This window comes from Myotis lucifugus, unplaced genomic scaffold (genome assembly GCF_000147115.1).
Source record: "Myotis lucifugus unplaced genomic scaffold, Myoluc2.0 scaffold_353, whole genome shotgun sequence".
In the NCBI taxonomy this organism is placed as follows: domain Eukaryota; kingdom Metazoa; phylum Chordata; class Mammalia; order Chiroptera; family Vespertilionidae; genus Myotis; species Myotis lucifugus.
In genome coordinates, this window is record NW_005871401.1 from 107,637 (window position 1) to 130,229 (window position 22,593).

Here is a 22,593-nt window from a genome sequence, read left to right on the forward strand (position 1 = left end):
TAGGAGGACTTCTTTGATACATCTATCTGGCAAGAAACGGAGGTCTTGAGGTACACATCTGAGTGTTCTCCGACAGAGCTGTCCAGTCCTCACCTCTACCAGCCATGCTTAAGGATTCTCCTCAATCGCACCAACATTTAGCATTACCCAGCTCTCTAATTTTGCTGGCCTCACACTGTCGAACGATATGGCACTGTTTAATTTGAATGTGTGTAATAACCAACAATTTTAAATCTCTTTTAATAGGCATGCCAGCTGTTTGAGTTTTTTCTTCTCTTTCTTTCATCTTTGCTTTTGCCAGTTAACACATTTTGCCTCATTTCATGTTGGGATTGCAATCTTCTTTCTTGTTGGTTTGCATTCCAGATATTAATGCATTTTTCAGTTGAAGACATTGCAGATGTCTCCTTCCATTCTGCTGCCCATCTGTTGAGTTTACTTGTAGTGAGCTTTGCTGAATAGAAATCTTTAATTTATATAATCCAAGTCATTGATTGTTTTTCTGATGGTTAGTGCTGTCCGGCTATGTGCTGCTCTTCTGACATCTAGTACACGTCAGCTACACTGCACTTCCCCATCTTCCTTTGTTGAGAGTTTAGTATGAATGCTGAGACTTCTCTTTGATTCATGAGAGTGATTTTGTGAAAGCTCCGAGCAGAGAACTCTCTCTCTCTCTCTCTCTCTCTCTCTCTCTGCCCAGAAAATAACCTACGTGTGTGACATAACAGATACATGTATGTCTCTTCTAAAAAGAACTCGGGGAATCCAGGGCTAAGACACAGGATTGCTGCAGCAGAGTACCACTGCCCTCTGGGCAGCAACCTCATCCAAGATAGAGCCACATGTTGGTGGGAATCCACCTTCGGATCCCGTGTCAAAGACATCAGGATCCTGTGAGTGACCGAAAAGGGCAGCAGAGTAAGACGAAATCATTCCACAGACCTTAAAGCAAAATCTAAGGAAGAAAGAAGAATCTTTTTTGTTTGTTTGTTTTATTTTTTTTGTATTTTATTTTATTTTTATTTTTTTAAATAAATCTTTATTGTTCAGATTATTACAGTTGTTCCTCTTCCCCCCCCCCCTCCCATAGCTTCCCTTCACCTGGTTCCCACCCCATCCCATGCCCTTACTCACCCCATTGTCCTCTTCCATAGGTGTAAGATTTTTGTCCAATCTCTTCCCGCACCCTCCACACCCCCTTTCCCCCCCCCCGTGAGAATTGTCAGTCCACTCCCTTTCTATGCCCCTGCTTCTATTATATTCACCAGTTTATTCTGTTCTTCAGATTTTTTATTCACTTGATTTTTAGATTCACTTGTTGATAGATATGTATTTGTTGTCACTTTGTTGTTTATAATTTTTATCTTTACCTTTTTCTTCCTCTTCTTAGAGAATACCCTTCAGCATTTCATATAATACTGGTTTGGTGGTGATGAACTCTTTTAGCTTTTTCTTGTCTGTGAAGCTCTTTATCTGACCTTCAATTCTAAATGATAGCTTTGCTGGGTAGAGGAATCTTGATTGTAGGTCCTTGCTATTCATCACTTTGTATATTTCTTGCCACTCCCTTCTGGCTTGCATAGTTTTTGTTGAGAAATCAGCTGACAGTTGTATGGGTGCTCCCTTGTAGGTAACTAACTGTTTTTCTCTTGCTGCTTTTAAGATTCTTTGTCTTTAGCCCTTGGCATTTTAATTATGATGTGTCTTGTTGTGGTCCTCTTTAGATTCCTCTTGTTTGGGGTTCTTTGCACTTCCTGGACTTGTAAGTCTATTTCTTTCACCAGGTAGGGGAAGTTTTCTGTCAATATTTCTTCAAATATGTTTTCAACATCTTGCTCTCTCTCTTCTTCCGGCACCCCCATAATTCGAATGTTGGTACACTTGAAGTTGTCCCAGAGGCTCCTTACACTATCTTCATATTTTGGGATTCTTTTTGCTTTTTCAGTTGGGTGTTTTTTGCTTCTTCATATTTCAAATCTTTGACTTGATTCCTGGGATCCTCTAGTCTGCTGTTGGATCTCTGTATATTGTTCTTTATTTCAGTCAGTGTATGCTTAATTTCTGATTAGTCCTTTTTCATATCCTTGAGGGTCTCACTAAATTTCTCAGAGGTTTCTAGAAGATTCTTGAGTAACCTTATAACCGTGGTTTTGAACTCTGTATCCAGTATTTTGCTTTCATCCATTTCTTTCATTTGTGACTTGTTTCTTTGTCTCCGCATTTTGGCTGCTTCCCTATGTTTGTTTCTATGTACTGGGTAGCTGCTAAGTCTCCTTGAGTTGATAGAGTGGCCTTGTTGTGGTAGGTGTCCTATAGGGCCCAGTGGCTCAGCCTCCCCAGTCACCTGAGGTGGATGCTCTTGGTGTACCCCTTTGTGGGTTATTTACACAGTCTTATTATAGTTAACCCTTGATTGCTGTTGGTATTACTGGGAGGAATTGACCTCCAGGCCAATTGGCTATGTTGACCAGCTGTGTCTACACTGGAAGATCTGTTGCGCAAGAGACACCCTTATGGGGCAGGACTTGCTTCAGTAGGACTTTGGTGCTCACTGAGTCTGCCCCTTGAGTGTGTCTCTTATGGATGTGAAGAGTGGTAATCCGTTATCATCTCCAAGGAGGTGCAAGGTCAGCCACTGTCTGGGGCCTCCCAGCAGGAGCTACAGAGACATCTGCAGATTCCTCCTCTTTGTATGGGGTTTGGAAGTGCCCAGACGAGGCACAGCTGTGAAACAAGGCCACTGCTGCTGCCAGGTAGTGGGCCTTCTTTTGTAATCTCTGGGGCTCTCTGACCCAGCTGCAGTTTGTTTTAGGCGAAAGGACAGGCCATTCATATGCAAAAGCTGATGCGCACAACTTGGGTGGGGTTGTAAATTGGGTGGGGTGGGGTCTCTGGGAATCACCAGGGCGGAGCACACAGCAATGGCTTCCCTGAACCAGAGAAGTCCCTGGTTCTTCACATCCTGAGCACCCATGCAGGAACAATGATAGCTGCAAGCACCTCTAAGAGTAAGCCGCCCTCACGTTCCTGTCCCAATGCCATACAGTCCAGTTTCTCCACGTATGTGACTGGGTCCCCCCGAGTCTCACCTGTAACTGGAGTTCAGAGCAAGCAGAAGCTTATATCTCCCTCCCGTTTTAAAGAACAACACATCCAGGTGCAAGCACTTCCCGCGCCTCCGCACCTCTTACTGGTCTTAATGCGCTTTCTTCACCTCTCTAGTTGTAGAATTTCTACTCAGCCAGCTTTCCCGCGGTTCTGGGTGGTAGTTGTTCTGCCGTTTAGTTGTAATTTTGATGTGGTTGTGAGAGGCAGCAAGTATAGGTGATTACCTATGCCGCCATCTTGGTTTCTCTCTGTTTTATTTTTTGCTTTTGACTTCTGCATCCCAATGTCTGATACTAACCATGCCTGACACCGAAACCAATGAAATATCATTGTTTGCATGGCCACTGAAAGAAGTGCCTTATTATGTACAAAAGGAGAGGAGCCTTTTCAATGACTCTTTTGGTCAGTGGCAGTGACAGCTCCCTACCTAGGTAAGGACCTTGTGAGTGCAGAGTTGAATGAGAAGCTTTCCTCCTCTGATCCGGGCGTTTTGCTTGCTCTAAATGCAGGAAACTGCAGCACCATGAGCTTCACCATTCACTTATATCAACAGACACCTCAAGTTTATGCCTGCCAAATTCTACACAGTTCATTTTGAGCCTTCAGAATTATGTAGCCAAAAAGAGGAAATGAGATAGTGTGCTTTGGGGATTTTGTACTGTCCTTTTTAAAGGGAGGACAAGTTTTAAGACAGAAAATTATTATCCAAGTTTAATGATTGTAATGATTTGAGTTTTACTATTAACATAATTTTATGCATTGAAAATTTGTTTTATTATAGAAGAAACAGAAATTTTGACTGCTAATATGGATGCAGGTAAGTTAACATTACTGTTTTTTCTATTGGTGCACTGGTTTAATTTTAATTTTAATGTCGAGTGTGTATATAGAAGAAACAGAAATTTTGACTGCTAATATGGATGCAGGTAAGTTAACATTGCTGTTTTTTCTATTGGTGCACTGGTTTAATTTTAATTTTAATGTCGAGTGTGTGTGTGTATATATACTATAACTAATTCAAGCAACAATTACCTTTGGTATAAATTTAAGTAGAAAAAATAACATTACTTCTCTCTTTTCTTTAATAAATATTTCTTGAGAACTGCTTTAAAAATTGATTAATGCATATGACTAATTTTGAAGTGAAACAATACTCTGGTCCTACATAAAGTTTTTCTATTTGTTTTGAGCTTTGTCAGGTCAGTTTTGTTGAAAACAACAAAATTTCAAATATGACCCAGGACATTTTGAAATAGAAAAATAATGGGTTTAATTGAACAAGCTATTCTTTTTCAATGTTTTAAACCATGATACTAGAAGGTCTGTGAAGATCTGTGCTCTGGCCAGTTGTGCACTATAAGCCAAATTAAATTTAAGTATTAAGTTCCTGAAAAATTCATAAGAGCTTTCAGGTCAGAGTGACTTGTATTAAATCCTGACTCAGTTATTTATTAGTTATATGACCTTAGATGAGTCACTTAACCTCAAATACAAATTGAGAATAAAATAGCTCCCTATTTTAGGGATATATTAAACTGAAGTTCACACAAGACTCCCTTCTAATTGCCACGCTACAAAATTAATGAACATTGAAACAACTCAGGCAATCAATCAAGAATTTAGATCTCAAAGCTAGAGCTACTCAGACGGGATTTTCAACAAAGGCCCTTTATTTTCTACTCAAGATAACAATTTCCTGATACTACCCAAGCTGGTTTCACAGACAATGAATGAGGTCTCTCTTTTTCCCAAAGCCCAACCTGACGTTTAAAACTGGCTATCACACTCTTCCCCCACCTTAGGAGGGGTGGGAAGTCGTTCACAATATCTCTCCCTTGAGGACCTACCTCCTTATATGCTGAAAGCAATTGACAGTGATATTAATTTTCCTTTCTCATTTGGAGCTAAGAAGCACATCTGCAAAAAATGTTCATGTCATGGTGAAATAGAGAGAGAGAATAAGGAGAGCATCTTACACAGTGAATTCTCTTGCAAATTCACGTCTTCAGCCTGGCTCTACCGTGTTTTCTTCCCAGTAACAAATGTGCCACATCTGAATGCTCACAGAGGAAGGAAACATCACCGCATGTCAAGTGGCTATACACATACCCCCTCTCCTGGCCAACTGACCGGGAGTTGTCTAGGGTTCTCAGCACATTATCTCTCAGGGTTAATATGATGATTAAATGAGTTAACCTCATACAAAGTGCTTAGCATGGGGTCTGACGCACAGAAAGTATTGAAAATATTTCCATATAAACAGCCTCTAAAAAGTAAAAACAATGCCCTGGCTAGTGGCTCAGTTGGTTGAGCATTGTCCCATGCACCAAAAGGTCGCCAATTTGATTCTCATTAGGGCACATCGACTTTTCTCTCTCTCCCTCTCCCTTCTTCTCTCTCTAAAATCAATAAAAACATATTTTTTAAAAAAGTAAAAACTATGAAAGTGAGAAGAAAAGGGTTTTCTCTGAGACTACCCTGAGCTGACCCAGGAGTAATGCCTAAGTATGTGGCATCTCTCATTGGCCAAAGGTTGATAAATATTTAGCCCTTCAGTCAGCCTCTCTCTGCCACTAGTTCACCTTGAGGAAGATTTTTTGAGAGAATTGATCCAATTTTAATATTAAGCCAGAATTTTTAAACAAGATGAATAGTACAGTTTACCATCCCAAATAATTTGCTAATGAATCTGGCCTCTTTCATATTAGCTGTGACTCTGCTTTTTTTGTGGCATAGATAATCCAGAAATGTCTGCCCACAAGGTAATGGGTCCAAAATCATGACACAATCTCTTCTTTTCTTGAAGAAAGAAAACAGATAAAGTCATTGCTCCCTAAATTATCCTGTGGAGTCAAACCCAGCGGACCCACTCGAAGGAAACGAGTCGTAGGAGGAATACCAGCACAACCGGTAAACCTGCGTGGAAGTCCTAATGTTCCTTCCTTCCCAGGAACAGCCTGAGTTGGGGGGTGGGGGGCGGGAATGGCAGTCTTGCAATGGAAATTTCTTAGAGCCGCCTGTTTGTAGAATGGCAGTGACCACACACTTGTCTTTACAGGGAGACTTCCCATGGCAGGTGGCAATTAGGGAAGATGATAAGTTCAGCTGTGGAGGAATTTATATCGGTGGCTGTTGGGTCCTGACTGCTGCACATTGTGTCAGGTAACATATGTTTCCACTCAATTGTGAATTTCTTGAAACATGAAAATGAGTAATAGAGATTATGACAGATGATAAACAAAAACATATGAGAAAAGTCATTGACAAGTTCCACCCTACTGACCCCTAAAAACCCTCTGCTATCACAACAGGGACCTCAGAGGCCAAACCCCCAAAGCCTACTGTGCTCCCCACAAACCAAATTGTTGACCCCAGCTGGCAAGGGCAGATCAAACCTGTATAGGTACCAAGTGACTTCACTTGGCTCATTTGCATGGTGGGAAGTAGGTTGGTACTCCATACATTTATCTCCTCCATTGACAAGGTTTTGAGATTCTTGGGTCAGAGAAGTAGGGTAGGCATAGTGTTTCTGGATTTAACATTAGCATGTGACAAAAGATGTCTTATAATTAACTACAGATCGGAAATATAACTTTTATGCAGGACCAATAAGTCAAGTTAATAAGTGTCTGGATTCATTCAAAAGGGATGTCATAACTGAATAACACAGAGTGGGTGTCTTAAAAACAGAAATTAATTTTCTCAGTCTGGAGGCTGGAAGTTCAAGATTAAGATATCGGTAGGGATGGTTTCTCTTTGGCTTGCTGTGGAGAAACAATCCCTACTGATATCATGATCTTCTTACTGTGTCCTCACATAGCCTTTTCTCCATGAGCCTGAATTCCTGATGTCTATGTATGTATGCATTTTGTTAATCCTCACCCAAGGATATTTTTCCATTGATTTTAGGGAGAGTGGAAGAGAGAAGGAAGACAGAGAGAAACATCGATGTGAGAGAAACACATTGATTGGTTGCCTCCTGCATGAGCCCTGACCAGGGCCCGGGGGAAAGGGAGGAGCCTGCAACAAAGGTACATGCCCTTGACGGGAATCGAACCTGAAACTCTTTGGTCCACAGGCTGATGCTCTATCCACTAAGCCACACCAGTTAGGACTCTTTCTGTTTTTATTTTTTTAAATATATATTTTTTTTAAATATATTTTTTATTGACTTTTTACAGAGAGAAAGGGAGAGAGATAGAGAGTTAGAAACATCGATGAGAGAGAAACATCGATCAGCTGCCTCCTGCACATCTCCTACTGGGGATGTGCCCGCAACCACGGTACATGCCCTTGACCGGAATCGAACCTGGGACCTTTCAGTCCGCAGGCCGACGCTCTATCCACTGAGCCAAACCGGTCTCGGCAACTCTTTCTGTTTTTATAAGGAGACCAGTCATACTGGATTAAGGCTTCACTCCTATAACCTCATTTAAAGCTCTTTGAAGGCCCGATCTCCAAACACATCCAATCACATTGGGGATTAGGCTTCAACATGTGAATTTTAGGGGGACACAATTCAGTCCACAACAGTGACTGCAGGAAAACACCTAAAAGTGTTGGTACTGACTAAAGGTCATCTTTGAGAACACAGTTTGGAATTCTGGCCTCCGTTCTGATCATTAGAATGAATGAAGTATTATTCATCGAGCACCTCTTACAGACCAAATACTGTGCCTGGCACTTTCACATGTGTCTTTTTTTTTTTTTTAACATTCTCATAGTTCTAAGAAGTAAATACTACTCTTCCATTATATAGATAAGCAGACTTAGACTGAGAAGTTACATGACTTGACTGAAGCTACACTACTAGCCAATAGCAGAGCCAGGATAAAATCAAGGTCAACATATCTGACAGTAGCTTAGATGAAGGCCTACTTAACAAATCTGCAGATGACCCAAAGTTGAGAGGGATGAGAAACATGTTGAATGATTAAATATGTTGGGTGATACCCATGCAGATCCTCATGGGTTGGAGCAATGAGCCAAAATGTAATTTCTTCCAAAACGACCCTTTTCTCTTGGCTTCTGTGGTACACACTCTCCTGGTTTTCTCTCATCCTCTGTAGAGGCCACACCTTCCCTGCCATTTTTGCAGCTTCCCCCTCCTGTGACTGAGCATTATTGCTCAAGTGAAATTCTGGAGTTCTCCAATATTGAGCCTGGTTTCCCCTTCTCTTCTTACTTTTCTCCTTAAAGTTAACTGTGCTTTATGCTAAAACAATGCTATATGCTGACACAATGAACTTGGACCTCTCCTCAAACCACTGACTATCTACAGTCAACTGTCTACTTCTTGGCTATATCTAAAGTACATTGAATTCAGAATCTCTAACACTGAGCTCATGATATGCCCCTGGCCCCAAATATGGATCTGTTCCAGTGTTTCTCATCTCAGTAAATGATACCACAGTTCATCTAGTTACACAAGGCAGGAATCTAAGCATCATCACATTTTACTCCCTCAACCCTACCACAGCCCAGCCAATATATCACCAACTCTAGGTGGCATTTTAAATTTCTAATTATTTAATTCTCAAAACTTTCCATCTCCATGGTTGCCCTGCTTTCTCCTCTCATCTGGATTATACCAACTGCCTCCCAATTGGCTTATTTACATTCACTTTACCCACCACCTCCCCATCTATCCATTCTCTACTGTGCATCAAGAGCAATATTTCCATACCTGGTTTTGATCAATTATTGCTTAAAATTCAATAGCTTTGCATTCCTCTTAGGATAAAAACAAAACAAAACAAAAAAACTAAACAAAAAATGGCATGGCCCATTAGGCCCCGTATGACCTGAGCCCCGCTTACCTTGGTCAAACACATCTTGCTCCACAGCTTCACCTCCTGCTTTCTGCACCACCCACTCTGGACTTCTTTCAGCTACTCAAGTGCACTTCTCTCCCTGCTGCAAAGAGACCATCATATGTTGTTTCCTCTGCCTGCATGGTCCTTCCTACCCTGTTTCTCTAGCTAGTGCGACTCGTTATTCAGATCTCAGCTTAATTTTCACTTCCCCACAGGACCTTCCTTGACTCCCTTAAGTCAAAGAGGCCCTCTTGGTAAGTTCTTAGAATCCATGTGCTTTCATTCCTTTCACTTTTCACAGTAGAATACATACCTTCATTAGTGTGATATCTATTTAATGCTAAATCTTTCCATAAACCCTAAGCTCCATGAAGTCAGGAACTATTTCTGACTTTGCTCATTTCTGTATCCCAATGGCTACCATGGTACCTGGTATACAGTAGGTGCACACTAAGTATTTGTTTAGTAAATTGAATGCATAAACAGGGTTAACCTCTCAACAATATTCAGGACCTCTGATCCTGAAAAACAACCCACATTAATATGAAGAACAGCATTTTTTGAACACTAAGTATTAAATAAAAGCATCCTGAATACCTCATTATCTCCTAGGACATCATTGTTTAAGGTGATTATCTGAGAAAAATGATGGTAGGTGCCCAATTTGCTGGAAACCAAGAAGTGAAAATTGGTATGAAATGGAGTGAGGCATAAGAACAGGCAATATTTAGCTCATTTCGCCATTTCAACCAGATTTTAAAACAGCTGCTATGTTCCATGTACAATACTAGGCATGGACATCTACCCATAGATTAATAAGACACTGTTTTTTACTTCAAGGCTGTGAGCAAGTCAATATAATGCAAGGTTAGGAGGCAGTCTTAAAGGTCAGGATAACGACTGCTGAGTTCTTCGCTCTGAGAACCTCTGGGTTAGCAGAGTAAGGAGAGCGTGTACTCTGACTCCCCCGTTCTGGTCTCTGCAAACACCTTCACTGATGGTGCTTTCACTCCAGAGACAGCCAACTCCTTCTCCTCGTGGGCATCTCTGGGTGTCCCTGATATTGAGCAGTTAGAGTATTCCTCTCTTTGTTTGCCCACTGACTTTATTTTAACACTGTCCTTAAACTTAATCGCACTGCTTCATGAGAGCAAAGATAAACAAAGAAATCTGGGAAAGTGATAAATGTTCTTTAGAAGGGAGAATATAAAGACAAAGCATCAGAAGTCCTTGCTCATAGCTTTCTTTTTTATTAACGTATTTTATTTCCCTTTGACTTTCCATTATAGGGTCAGTAAAATTCACCGTTACCAAATATGGGCATCACTGTTAGACTGGATAAACCCGAACGCTGGGATAACTGTTCATATGGCCAATAAAATTATTATCCACGAAAACTACAATGGAGCCACCTACCAAAACGACATAGCTTTGATTGAACTGAAAAAACGCAAAACACAAACTGATTGTGAGCTGCCTACTACTGTCCCTGCCTGTGTCCCCTGGTCTCCATATTTATTCACACCTAATGATAAATGCATCATTTCTGGCTTGGGTCGAGAAAGAGGTATGCATTTTACAATTTGTTATAATCAGAATCTAGGGGTTGAAAATGAATGGGAATAGAAATGCCTAGGAGCTAATCTCCTACTGCTCAGAGAGAATGGAGCATCAAATCCAGAAAAGTGAACATCCAGCGAGGCCGGCTTCTGTGTATGGGACCTGTGTCCCGGCCCAGCACGCTGGGCTCTGAGGTGCCCGTGCTTGGCTTACTGCTCCGCTGCCACCATCATGAAATTCTTCATTCTTTTTGCAGGGGTCCCACCTCACATTTTCCTTTTCCACTGACTTTCGCAGGTCCTGATCTGCATTTTCAAAGGATACCTACACTCTGTGAGCCTAAAGCAAACATTGATGGGCAGCCATTTACCAAGAAAAAGTATAGTGTCAGGGGGACATGTAGCATGGCTTGGATTTGTTGGAGAGATCTGGGTGGAAGATGAACAGGTTGTCATAGGGATAGAAAAGGTATATGCTGAGACAGTGACCCCACAACCCTCTGCTTTCTCCTCTCTTCTCCCCCATTCTCCATGCCCCACACCCCCACATCCCACAAAGAAAAAGACATGAAAGATTCCTTCTTTCAGCCCCTATGATTTGGATGAACATTCATATGAATAAGAGCTGTGGACACTTAGGAACAAATTATTTAAAAGACCTGCTAAATGAGAGGTTAGATTTAAATTAGCCAACACTTTTCTTTCATCTTAAAGAGCTAGCCTTGAAATTTAGCTTCCTTATGACCGCTTACACTCTCTTCGTAAATAACTTCATTGCATTGGCCTTACAGACTCATATTCCAATGTGTCCTTTATAAACACCACACTAAAAAGTATAAAGTATGTATGAATTGACCTGGATTGTGGTATGTTTGAATACCCAACACTTACAAAATACTAAATTTTATTAGTACTTAATTCATCCAGAAAGCATTATGTCCTTATATTTGTTATTTATTTATTTTTTAAGAATACTTAGGTACATTTAGAAGTATACACAAAAATACAGGTAAAAGAATATAATAAACCTACTTATCACCTAGTTTCCACAGTTATCAATATTCTCCATTCTTGTTTTAGCTCTCTGAATCAATCACTAGTTCAATAGGATAATTAAGAAGGTTTTTTTTTATGTGTTTTTTTTTGTTAATCCTTATCCGGGGATAACTTTCCATTGATTTTTAGAGAGAGTGGGAGGAAGGGGGAGAAACAGAGAGAGAGAAACATCAATGTGAAAGAGACACATCAATTGGTTGCCTCCCAGTCCTGACCAGGGCCAGAGGTCGAGCTTAAAACCGAGGTACATGCCCCTGACCAGAATCGAACCCGGGACCTTTCAGTCCATGAGCCTATGCTCTATCCACTGAGCCAAACAAGCAAGGGCAGGAAGGTTTATTTTTCATTTTATTTTTTAAACTATATTTTTATTGATTTCAGAGAGGAAGGGGGAGGGAGAGGGAGAGAGAAACAGAAACATTAATGATGAAAGATAATCATTTGGCTGCTGCCTGAATACCCCCCAATGGGTGTGCAACCTGGGCATGTGCCCTGACGGGGAATTAAACCATGACCTCTTGGTTCATAGGTCCATGCTCAACCACTGAGCCACTCAGGCCAGGCGAAGGTTTATTTTTAAAGGGGTTAATTACAAAGATGTAGGTGTGGGGTTGGGGAACCACAAGGGCTATGCAGAAACCCAGTACTAACAAAATCAGAACTGACACCTTTCCTAGATTTGAACGTGTAAAGGGACAGAGAAACTACCAGAAGGAGAAATAGCTTTAGGTATAGCAATGACCTTGAGTTGAAGGTTATAGCCAGCCCCAATCTTGCTAGCTTCTCTTCTCCCCTCCCTCCCTTCTGCTAGGTCTTCTGTTAGAAAGCAACTGGAAACCAGAGGCTAATGGATTCCTATTGAAGTATCCCTTTACCTCCAGGTCAGGCTCTTAGGGCAGCGAGCAAGGCATTAAAGAGTAGAGAGTGGATCTGTAGAGCTATTTAACATTTCCAACACATGCTTATTTTTTCCTGGAATATATTAAGACAAATCCCAGATATCATGTAATTTCACCAATGAATATCTAGTAAAAATCTAGAGTATTTTTTATACTCAACAAAATGAAAGTGATTTGACAATGTCATCTAATAACCAGCCCATGATTAATATTTCTCAAGGAATATTCCTCAAGCTGCAGAGGCTACAAGGTAGAAAGACAAAGGCCAGCTCTCAAGGGATTCCTCTCCTAGGCAGGCAGGAGCCACCAGCCGGGAATGCTACCTTCAGACAGAACAATGTGACAAGCGCCTCAAAAATGATACAAAACTATTTAGGGGAGGGAGTTATCTCCTGAGTCATTAAAATTCTCCCACGGTACAGCAGCTCCCAGTTTTTAAAGGCTTCTCCTGACTTAGAGGAAATGATAAATTACTAATTTTAAAAAGCTCTTATCCTGAGGAAAGTAGCCGTCCTAAGACTAACTTGAGGTAGGACTTGAAGGAGAAAAAAAGAAACTCTTCCCAGATTTGCCACATACTTTGGTGGGTTTTTGTCTCCCTCCACTTCCCAGAAGAGAACATCAGTTCTGCAGGTAACTCCTCTGTGCTCACTACAGTGCTAGGGTCTTCGGGGTCATTCTCTCAGGACAAGCCAGAGATCTCTGTCCCCAGGTAGTTTATGGGTTAACTGAGAAGTTAAGCCATTTGCAATTAGATGTTTAATATATAATTTAATTACTGAGTTCATGGGTTGATTATATAAGTTTTTATTAAGCAACTACCGTGTTAGCATGAGGCGGGGTGCTGGTGCAGCAGTGGGTGAGTCAGGCCTGGGCCCTGCCCTACTGGAGCATAAAAGTTACTGCAAGCTGGGAAAAAGGAGGAGCGGAGATGGGCAAAGATTCACTCCTCTACCCGGGACATCTCACCCTGTATTCTTTTTTTTTAAAATATATTTTATTGATTTTTCACAGGGAGGAAGGGAAGGGGATAGAGAGTTAGAAACATCGATGAGAGAGAAATATCGATCAGCTGCCTCTTGCATACCCCCGACTGGGGATGTGCCCGCAACCAAGGTACATGCCCTTGGCCGGCATCGAACCCTGGACCCTTCAGCCCGCAGGGCGACGCTCTGTCCACTGAGCCAAACCGGTCAGGGCTCACCCTGTATTCTTAGGTTTTTCTCATCTTTCCTGGACTATGGATCAGCAACATTACCTGGTCCTTTGTTCAAGTCCCCAATCTCTAGCTTAAATGGAAAGGAAATCCTAAACCCTCTTTTAATCACTTTCAGATCACTTAGGAGATGGAGTTCCTCACAGACACATAAAAAAACACACTCACTGATAACTTCATATGCATTTATTTTAACTTCTGACATTAAAAAGTTGTTTTCACTCAACAAGCACTTTGAAGGAAAGAGGGGACTATAAGAAACTAGAAGCTATTTAGGTGAGAAGACCTTGGTCCCGATTCCTACCCAACTTCCCCACAAGGCTAGGCCATCAGAGGAGGAGTTTATCTCATTCATCTCAGAGTACTCAGCTCTTGATTAAACCAGTATGACTTCAGAATGTCCCTAGACTATTTTTAGAAAGGCAAATGTAGAAACTGGGGATATGAGCAGTGTATGATTAAATATGCTAATGAATTAGCCTCAAAAGTTTATGAATCTGTTTGAGAATACACATATTCTTATATCTTCCTAATGGTGTACCAAACTATGAGACTAAATATTTATTTAGATTTCTCATTTGTGTCTTCTAAATGTGTATTTTTTTTCTCTCACTTTGTTTAGATAACCAAAAAGTCTATTCACTTCAATGGGGTGAAGTTCACCTAATAGCTAATTGCTCGAAGTATTACCCAGGTCGGTTCTTTGAAAAAGAAATGATATGTGCAGGTCAGTACTAAGTGGTTTTTCTGATGTATTTTTATACATACTCCCCAACAAAAGTGTATCCTCCCCCACCCCCCAATGAATTAGCCCCCTTGCTCTGGGCCCTGAACACTTTCATGTGGTTTCCTGGCTGTTGCATTATCACACTTTCAGTCCCCTCCCCTTAATTCAAGTCCCCTCATTCTAATACTAAGAGGAAAAGTCTTCCTTAAGCGAGCACACAGCAGTATAGCAAGGTGACTAAGAGCACAGACTCTGGAACCAGACTCCTGGGTTTACATCCCGTTTTTACCCACAAGTACTCATGTGACCTTGAGCAAGTTTCCTCAATCCACAAAATTGAGGATCTTAGTAGATGAGGACGCTGAGATGCAGAAAGTTACATAATTTGGCCAAAGTCTTACAGACAACTGGTATATCCAGGATCAAAGTGCAACCTTCTTCAAAATAAAAATCCAAATGATCTTATGATCTTATTTTGAATGCATCCCATTGGAATGAAATTCTCCCTCCTTAGAAATCCCATTGCACTTCTTACAGTACCTGCCACTGTCTCCCTTGATATTGTAGTGATGCCAGTGCCCCTACCTAATACAATTCAGCAGTTCCTACTTTTGGTGGTGACCCAAAGGCAGGGTACCAGCCAGGTAGTGCATTTATGATGTTTCATCGAAGCCACCAATAAGTAGTGTATTACTGAAAAAGGCCAAGTTACTGATATCCTATGAATTCTTGGATACAGTGATTTTAAAAGCTTGGAAAGTCATAAGAGAAAAAAGTAAACAGACTATTTCCTGTGCCCTCCCATATTAAAATGAAGTTCAGGATTATAGAGGACAAAAGGGGAGAATAGCACCAAATCTACCAGCGCTGAGGTCTGGCTGCCCAAGTCCAGACTCTGACACTTATTATGTATGGTCTTGGACAACAGCCTCTCTATACCTTATTTGTTTCATCTTAAAATAGGCATAAGAATGATACCTCCTGGGGTTGTGTTGAAGATTAAAGCAATGAATGACTAATACATATAAGCACTCCATAAGCACTAGATATTTCTATTTTCCCACCCAGCCTACTTTCACACCCTAATTCTATCATCTACTAATTACTTAACCCGGGGCAATTTAGTATCTACTTTGTGTCTCATTTTCCATCTTTAAAATGAAAATTGGAATTTTGAGAAAATGATACTACTTACTGAAATAAAATATTTGGCATAGCACCTGTCACACTCAGCATTTGATGCTATTTTCAGAATGCAATCTTATCATAGTATAAACCTACGTAAAGAAGGGAAGGCAGGGAGGGCACTTGATAAATTTAGAGAATGAGTAGATCAAGCATTTCCCAGCCTGTATCCTAACAACTCCTTGGGCCTAGCAGGGCTATGCAAGGGAGAAAGTGTGAGAAAGCGAAGTCATTTGCACTCCTTGACGGGAGAGGCAGAAAGGCAGCATGGTGGCCTTGACAAATGCAAGTAAATGTGTGATTTCCTTTTTCCTTTGTCTTTCTCAGGTACAGATGATGGTTCCATTGATGCCTGTAAAGGGGACTCTGGTGGCCCCTTAGTCTGTCAGGATGCCAACAACAAGACATATATTTGGGGTATTGTGAGTTGGGGTGAAAACTGTGGAAAACCAGATTTCCCAGGTGTTTACACCAAAGTGGCCAATTATTTTGACTGGATTAGCCATCATGTGGGAAGAGCTATTATTTCTCAGTACAATGTATAAAACGGTGATTCTTCTTCTTTCCACTCTTTTTCTTTCAGGAGTTCCATTTTAATTGAAATGATACTGCATAACTAGTACTTCTCTAGGGGGGGAAAAAGCAAATTTTATTGAATATTTTTAAAGGTCACTACAAAGTTTATGCCATATTGGAATTTTGCTGTGTAATTCTCAAATAAATATTTTAGTCTAGCATGCATGTCTTATTAGAAATGTGATTAAATGATCTCATCATAGAGGGGCGACATATTGACTATACTAAAGGTTTAGCTAGTTGAGTGACATTGGAGTCACATAAGCCTACTTTCACACCCTAATTCTATCACCTACTAGTTACTTGAACTTGGGCAATTTAATATCTACTTTGTGTCTCATTTTCCATCTTTAAAATGAAAACTGGAATTTTGAGAAAATGATTCTACATACTGGAATAAAATGTTTCCCATAGTACCTGTCACAGGGAAATAGCTGGCCTCACAGCTCTCATCCCATTTCCCTGCTTCTTTACAGATTACAAGTTCATGAAAAAATTGTCTTTAGTTTCTCATTTCACAAGTTCATCTTGACTCTTTCTTGAAACCTCTCCATAGACAGCACAACACAACCACTGACCTCCTTGGTATCAAACCTCATGGTCAACCCCTCAGGGCATCACACTCCTCTGCTGAGCTGGCTGCCCCCAGCCTTTGGGCCTCAGCCCCATCCCCAGCCTTCTCCTTCTGGTCACTTCTCTCTCTCTCTGCACTTCCCCTGGTGACCTCATCTAGACTCACCTTAAAAATCCTACCTGCAGTCCAATGACTCAAACATCGTATCTCCAGCCATGACCTTTCCTAGAACTCCGGACGTACATCTCCACCTGGATACCTCATAGCATTTCCAAAGAAACACGGCCACCCCAGGCCTCTGCTCCTTCTTAAACCTGTTCCTCCCTCCTTAGTAAACAGCACCAACATCCACTCAGTTTACAGTAGGCACCCAGTCTCTAGTACAGCTTTAATCTCAGCACAGCACTTGCCATCACCCAACATATTCTGTTTTTATCTGTCTACCTCTTCCCATTACACTGTAAGATACATGAGAAGAGAGACCATCTGTGTTCCTTCGGTCTGCATCCCTATTACTTGGTTCATAGAAGGTGCTCAGTAAATAAACATTAGCTGCTTTTATTATTATTTTTATTGACTGATTGGTTTTAGAGAAGGGGAAGAGAGAGAAAGAGAGAGAGTAACATCCATTTGTTGTTCCACTTATTTATATATTCACTGGAGGCCCAGTGCACGAAATTCGTGCACCGGGGTCCCTCAGCTCAGCCTGCACCCTCTCACAATTCAGGATCCCTCTCACAATTCGGAACCACTGGCTCCTAACCGCTCACCTGCCTGCCTGCCTGATCGCTCCTAACCACCTCTGCCTGCCTGATCCCCCTAACTGCTCTCCCCTGCCAGCCTGATCCCCCTAACTGCCACTTTCTCCCTTCTCCACGGCACTGCCTTCTCCTGCGGCCTCTGCAAAAGGGACCGCAGTGCTGGCTGGGCCTTGGCCCTCACAGCCAGCGTGATTGCCAGCCCTTGGCCCTTGCAGCCACTGTGGCTTTGTCCAGATGGACGTCCAGAAAGACGTCTGCCCTAATTAGCATATTACCCTTTTATTAGTATAAATTGGTTGATTCTTGTGTGTGCCCCGACTGCAACCTTGGTGTATTGGGACAACACTCTATGAGCTACCTGGCCAGGGCCTATTATTAGTTTCTTAAAGCTCAGCTATCATCAACCTGAAGGCATGGGTATGTTTTTCACATAAATATTACCTTCAGCCCAGCTGGTGTGGCTCAATGGTTGATTGTCGACCTATGAACCAGGAAGAATCCGATCAGGGCACATGTCTAGGTTGTGGGCTCAATCCTCATAGTAGGGGGCATGCAGGAAGCAGCCAATTGATGTTTCTCTCTCATCATTGATGCTTTTCTATCTCTCTCCCTCTCCTTTCCTCTCTTAAACCAATAAAAATCTATATTTTTAAAAATATTACCTTCAATTCCTGGGGTCCAGTCCTGGAAAGAGCCCAACTGTTTTGGTTACAGAAATGCCTCCTACATATTTTTACATATATTCCAAAATCAGTTACTGCTCAAATTTTTTTTCTTTTTAAAAATTTTGGTAAAATACACATAAAAATTTTACCATTTTGAAGTACACAGTCCGTGGCATTAAGTGCATTCACATTGTTGTGCAACCATCTCCATCTCCAGAAATTTTCTATCTTCTGCAAATGAAACTCTCTATGCCCAATAAACATAACTCCTCCTCCTCTCCCATGCTGCCCAGATTTTAAATTCCTTTTGTCTTTGAATACTGGAGAGTATTTGATTACCTATGGCTGTGCAAGAAAGAACCCTAAATAGTCATTTAAATAACAATGGTCCATTATTTTGCTCCTTTGTCTGGGGATTGACTGGGCTCAGCTGGGCAGTTCTTCCATCCTTTCATGCAGTTGCTGTCCGACAAGGCTGGGGCAAGGATCCTCTCTAAGTCTTCTTCACTCCTGTGCCTGGTGCCTGGGCTGGGCAGACTCAGCTGGGGCTTTTTTCAGACCTTTCTCTACAGGGTCTCTCCACGTGGGTTTTCAACTCAGAGTCGCCTGATTTCTTACTGACAAATGTCCCAGGAGAACCTACAAAACCTGCACAGCCTTTCTAAACCTAACTTTGAAAGTCATTTAGCCTTCCATCACAAAGACCTGACCACGTTCAAGGGGAGGATATAAAATTAATCTTTTATGGGAGGCGTATCAAAGAATTTGTGGCATATTTTTTGAATCCTCACCAGAGTATATTTTTCCATTGATTTTTTTAGAGAAGGAAAGACAGAGAGAAATATTGATGTGAGAGAAACACATCGATTGGTTGCCTCTTGCACGTACCCCAACCAGAGCCCTGGCCTGGGAGGAGCCTGCAACTGAGATACATGCCCTTGACCAGAATCGAACCCGGGACCCTTGATCTGCAGGCTAATGCTCTATCCACTAAGCCAAACCAGCTAGGGCTGTGGCAATTTAAAACCACCATCTTGTCTTGATCCAGCAAACCTGGAGCGTGTGGCACCTTAGAAGATACCTGTGTATGAGACAAGTACTAACAGCTGTAGGCTGGGAAACCCAGCATATATGGGGAAGCCTCGGCTGATCTAGGAAGGAGCATCATTGTGGCCCAAGCAGGTATGCACAGTGACTTGGGACCTGGAGGCTTGGCAGCCCAGTGGACCAAGGTGGTGGCCTGAAGTGAAGAGTCAGCTTCTCTGTAGTGACTCCATGTGGCAAAGACTGGGAACAGCAGGAGGAGTGGGATGACTTGGCTCCAGGGCTAGCCCAGTTTAGAGGTCTGAGTGATGGCTCCTAGCTGCAGACAACAGAAGCCAATCTCACCAAGGGGCAGACTCAGTGAGCACCGAAGCCCCACTGAAGCAAGTTCTGCTCCATAGGGGTGTCTCCTGCACAGCAGCTCTTCCACTGTAGACACAGCTAGTCCTCACAGCCAATTGGACTGGAGGTCAATTCCTCCCAGTGATGCCAATAGCAATCAAGGCTCAACTACAAGACTGTGCACACAGCCCACACAGGGGCGCATCTGGAGTGCCCAGCTCAGGTAACTGGGGAGGCTGAGCCACTGGGCCCTATAGGACACCTACCAATTCCAGGAGACATACAGTTCTACCTAATACATAGAAACAAACACAGGGAAGCAGCCAAAATGTGGACAAAAAGAAACATAACATAAAAGGACAGAAAAAATCTCCAGAGGAAAAAAACCACCTAAATAAAATGGAAGCGCGCGCGTATGTGTGTGTGTGTGTGTGTGTGTACAGACATACTAGTAGCCCGGTGCACGAAATTTGTGCACATTAAAAGGGAATTAATTAAAAAAATAAAAATAAAAGGGAATTAATTGCCCTAATCGGTTTGGCTCAGTGGATAGAGCATCGGCCTGTGGACTCAAGGGTCCTGGGTTTGATTCCGGTCAAGGGCATGTACCTTGGTTGCAGGCACATCCCCAGGGGGGAGTGTGCAGGAGGCAGCTGATCGATGTTTCTCTCTCATTGATGTTTCTGACTCTCTATCCCTCTCCCTTCCTCTCTGTAAAAAATCAATAAAAAATATATGTATTTTTTAAAAAAGGGAATTAATTAGCGGAGGTATTTTAATATTGCTATTTGCCCTTTCTCTATAATAGAAGTGTGTTAGATGAAAGGAAATTAGTAAAATATATATGAAAATAATATATAAATTTATTAATAAATAAACAGTAACAAAAGAATATAACAGAGGCATGATATAAAAACAACAAAACATGATATGAAAACAACAATAACATGATATAAAAAAAACAAAAACATGATATAAAAACAACAGTGATGCAAACAATGACTGATAAAGTGATTCAACTTATTCTAATATCTCCCTGTACACCACACTAAGAGTGAAAACACTTTCAGAGTGCTTGACTAATTTCCCTTGTGATGAAGTATTTAGAACTTTAACTGTAACGTCACATGCTCTTCGAACTCGAGAGAAAGCAATGTATAACTGACCATGTGCGAAAATGGGTTCAGGTAGGAATATGCCTACTCTGTCTAGAGTTTGTCCTTGTGATTTATTAATAATCATTGCAAATGCTGGCATCACGGGAAACTGTCATTGAATCAATTTAAATGGGAGGCCAGTGTCAGATGGGGACAAATCAATTCTTGGAATCAAAACAACCTCTCCCTCTGCAGATCCTGTTAATACTTCAACTTCAATAATGCTAAGTCGTAATCTTTTGATAATAAATCTGGTACCATTACAAAGACCCCATTTACTATTAAGATTTCTCAATAGCATGATGATTGCACCACTTTCAATTTTAATTTATGACATGGCATTCCCGAAGGAGTAATACTATTAAGAAATCCAATGGCAAAATTTTCCTTTTCAGCATCATCTGTTGAATCAATGGAATCACCACTCAAATATGTGTGAAAATCTCCATAGAGTATATCCAAAATGTCTTCATTTAATTTTTGAATGTGCTCATTTTTTTGGACAAAGAACTGCATGTTTAGATACATTTTTAATATTATCTATAGATATACTACTTCCAAAGGTAGCTTCAATAATAGATCCATTACAAATCATTTCACAGGGGATTTCAATAATATCCATTCCTAAATGAAAACTGCTATCAAGTTTGCCATCTCCAAGTTTTATTAGCCATTCACTATAAGCAGAATCCTCTGATCTCATATTTGTTGTAAGAGAGAACTTTCTGAAACATCCCCAAACACTGCAGTACTTTAAATTCTTTTGTACTATGGCCAATCGCACAGCATGTGGTACAATACTGAGACATTGTCGAAAATCCCTTCTGAGAAGGAGAACTTTCCCACCAAATGCAACATTCAAATCCATAATTTCTCTTAGTAATCTGTCTATGGCGTTTATAGCATGACTGGATGCCATGGTGCATTCATCAATAATGAGAAGTTGGGCCTTTTTAATAGTTTTAGCAACTTCACTGTTTATATCGAGTCTAAAAATTGAAGTTTCTTTTAACGGAATTGGTCATTTATATTGGGAATGAAAGGTGCTTCCACCAAGAAGTAAATTTGCATCAATTCCTGTAGACGCTGTGGGTAAAACAGTACCACCACGACCTCTAATATAATGTATTAAAACTTTATACAGATATGCTGGTGAATAGGATTCCTAGCTGGCAGGCCCCTGACAGCAAGCTGGCCACCTGTCGATTCCATGAGGAATGGGGCTCCCTCCTCCCTCCTGTCAGGGTCTGGTTTGAAGGCTGGCCACGTTCCCTGTTAGGCCAGCCCCAGAGTTCTACCACGCTGTGGCCTCCGCCTTAGCAACCCAGGACTGACTGCTGCTGGGCACTCCTGGCGCTACGAGGGTGGGTTCTTCCCTCGGGCTCGCGGGAAACAGCTCGGGGAGGGCACAGCCCTTGGCAAGGCAACCCAGGACTCAGTACTTCCACACTCCACTCCGAGGGCGAGTTCCTACCTGAAACCTCGCCCTCTGGGGAAACAGCTGGGGAAGGGTGCAGCCGTTTCCAAGACAACCCCTGCAGGACTGACTTCCTTCCAGTTGGTCGCACCTGAGGTCGTGATGTTACACCAGTGATGGCGAACCTATGACACGCGTGTCAGAGGTGACACTCGAACTCATTTTTTTGGTTGACTTTCCTTTGTTAAATGGCATTTAAATATATAAAATAAATATCAAAAATATAAGTCTTTGTTTTACTATGGTTGCAAATATCAAAAAATTTCTCTATGTGACACGGCACCAGAGTTAAGTTAGGGTTTTTCAAAATGCTGACATGCCGAGCTCAAAAGGTTCGCCATCACTGTGTTACACCCAGGGCTTTTATATAAATACTAGAGGCCCGGTGCACAAAAATTTGTGCACTCAGGGGGGAGAGGGGATCCCTCAGC

At 41.6% G+C, this 22,593-nt stretch overlaps 1 protein-coding gene across 4 annotated transcripts in view; it reads left to right on the top strand.

Annotated features, from left to right (window-relative positions):
• The window catches only part of CFI (complement factor I), a 51,183-nt gene extending 34,861 nt beyond the window's left edge, over positions 1-16,322 (top strand). For all 4 annotated transcript variants that reach the window (XM_014466695.2, XM_014466696.2, XM_014466699.2 and 1 more), the window contains 6 exons: positions 3,890-3,925; positions 5,915-6,018; positions 6,167-6,270; positions 10,214-10,491; positions 14,277-14,381; positions 15,894-16,322. In XM_014466695.2, coding sequence (XP_014322181.1) covers positions 3,890-3,925; positions 5,915-6,018; positions 6,167-6,270; positions 10,214-10,491; positions 14,277-14,381; positions 15,894-16,111 — 845 coding nt within the window. In that variant the 3' untranslated portion in view covers positions 16,112-16,322. The remainder of the gene's footprint in view (positions 1-3,889; positions 3,926-5,914; positions 6,019-6,166; positions 6,271-10,213; positions 10,492-14,276; positions 14,382-15,893) is intronic.
• Positions 16,323-22,593: the final 6,271 nt, after the last annotated feature.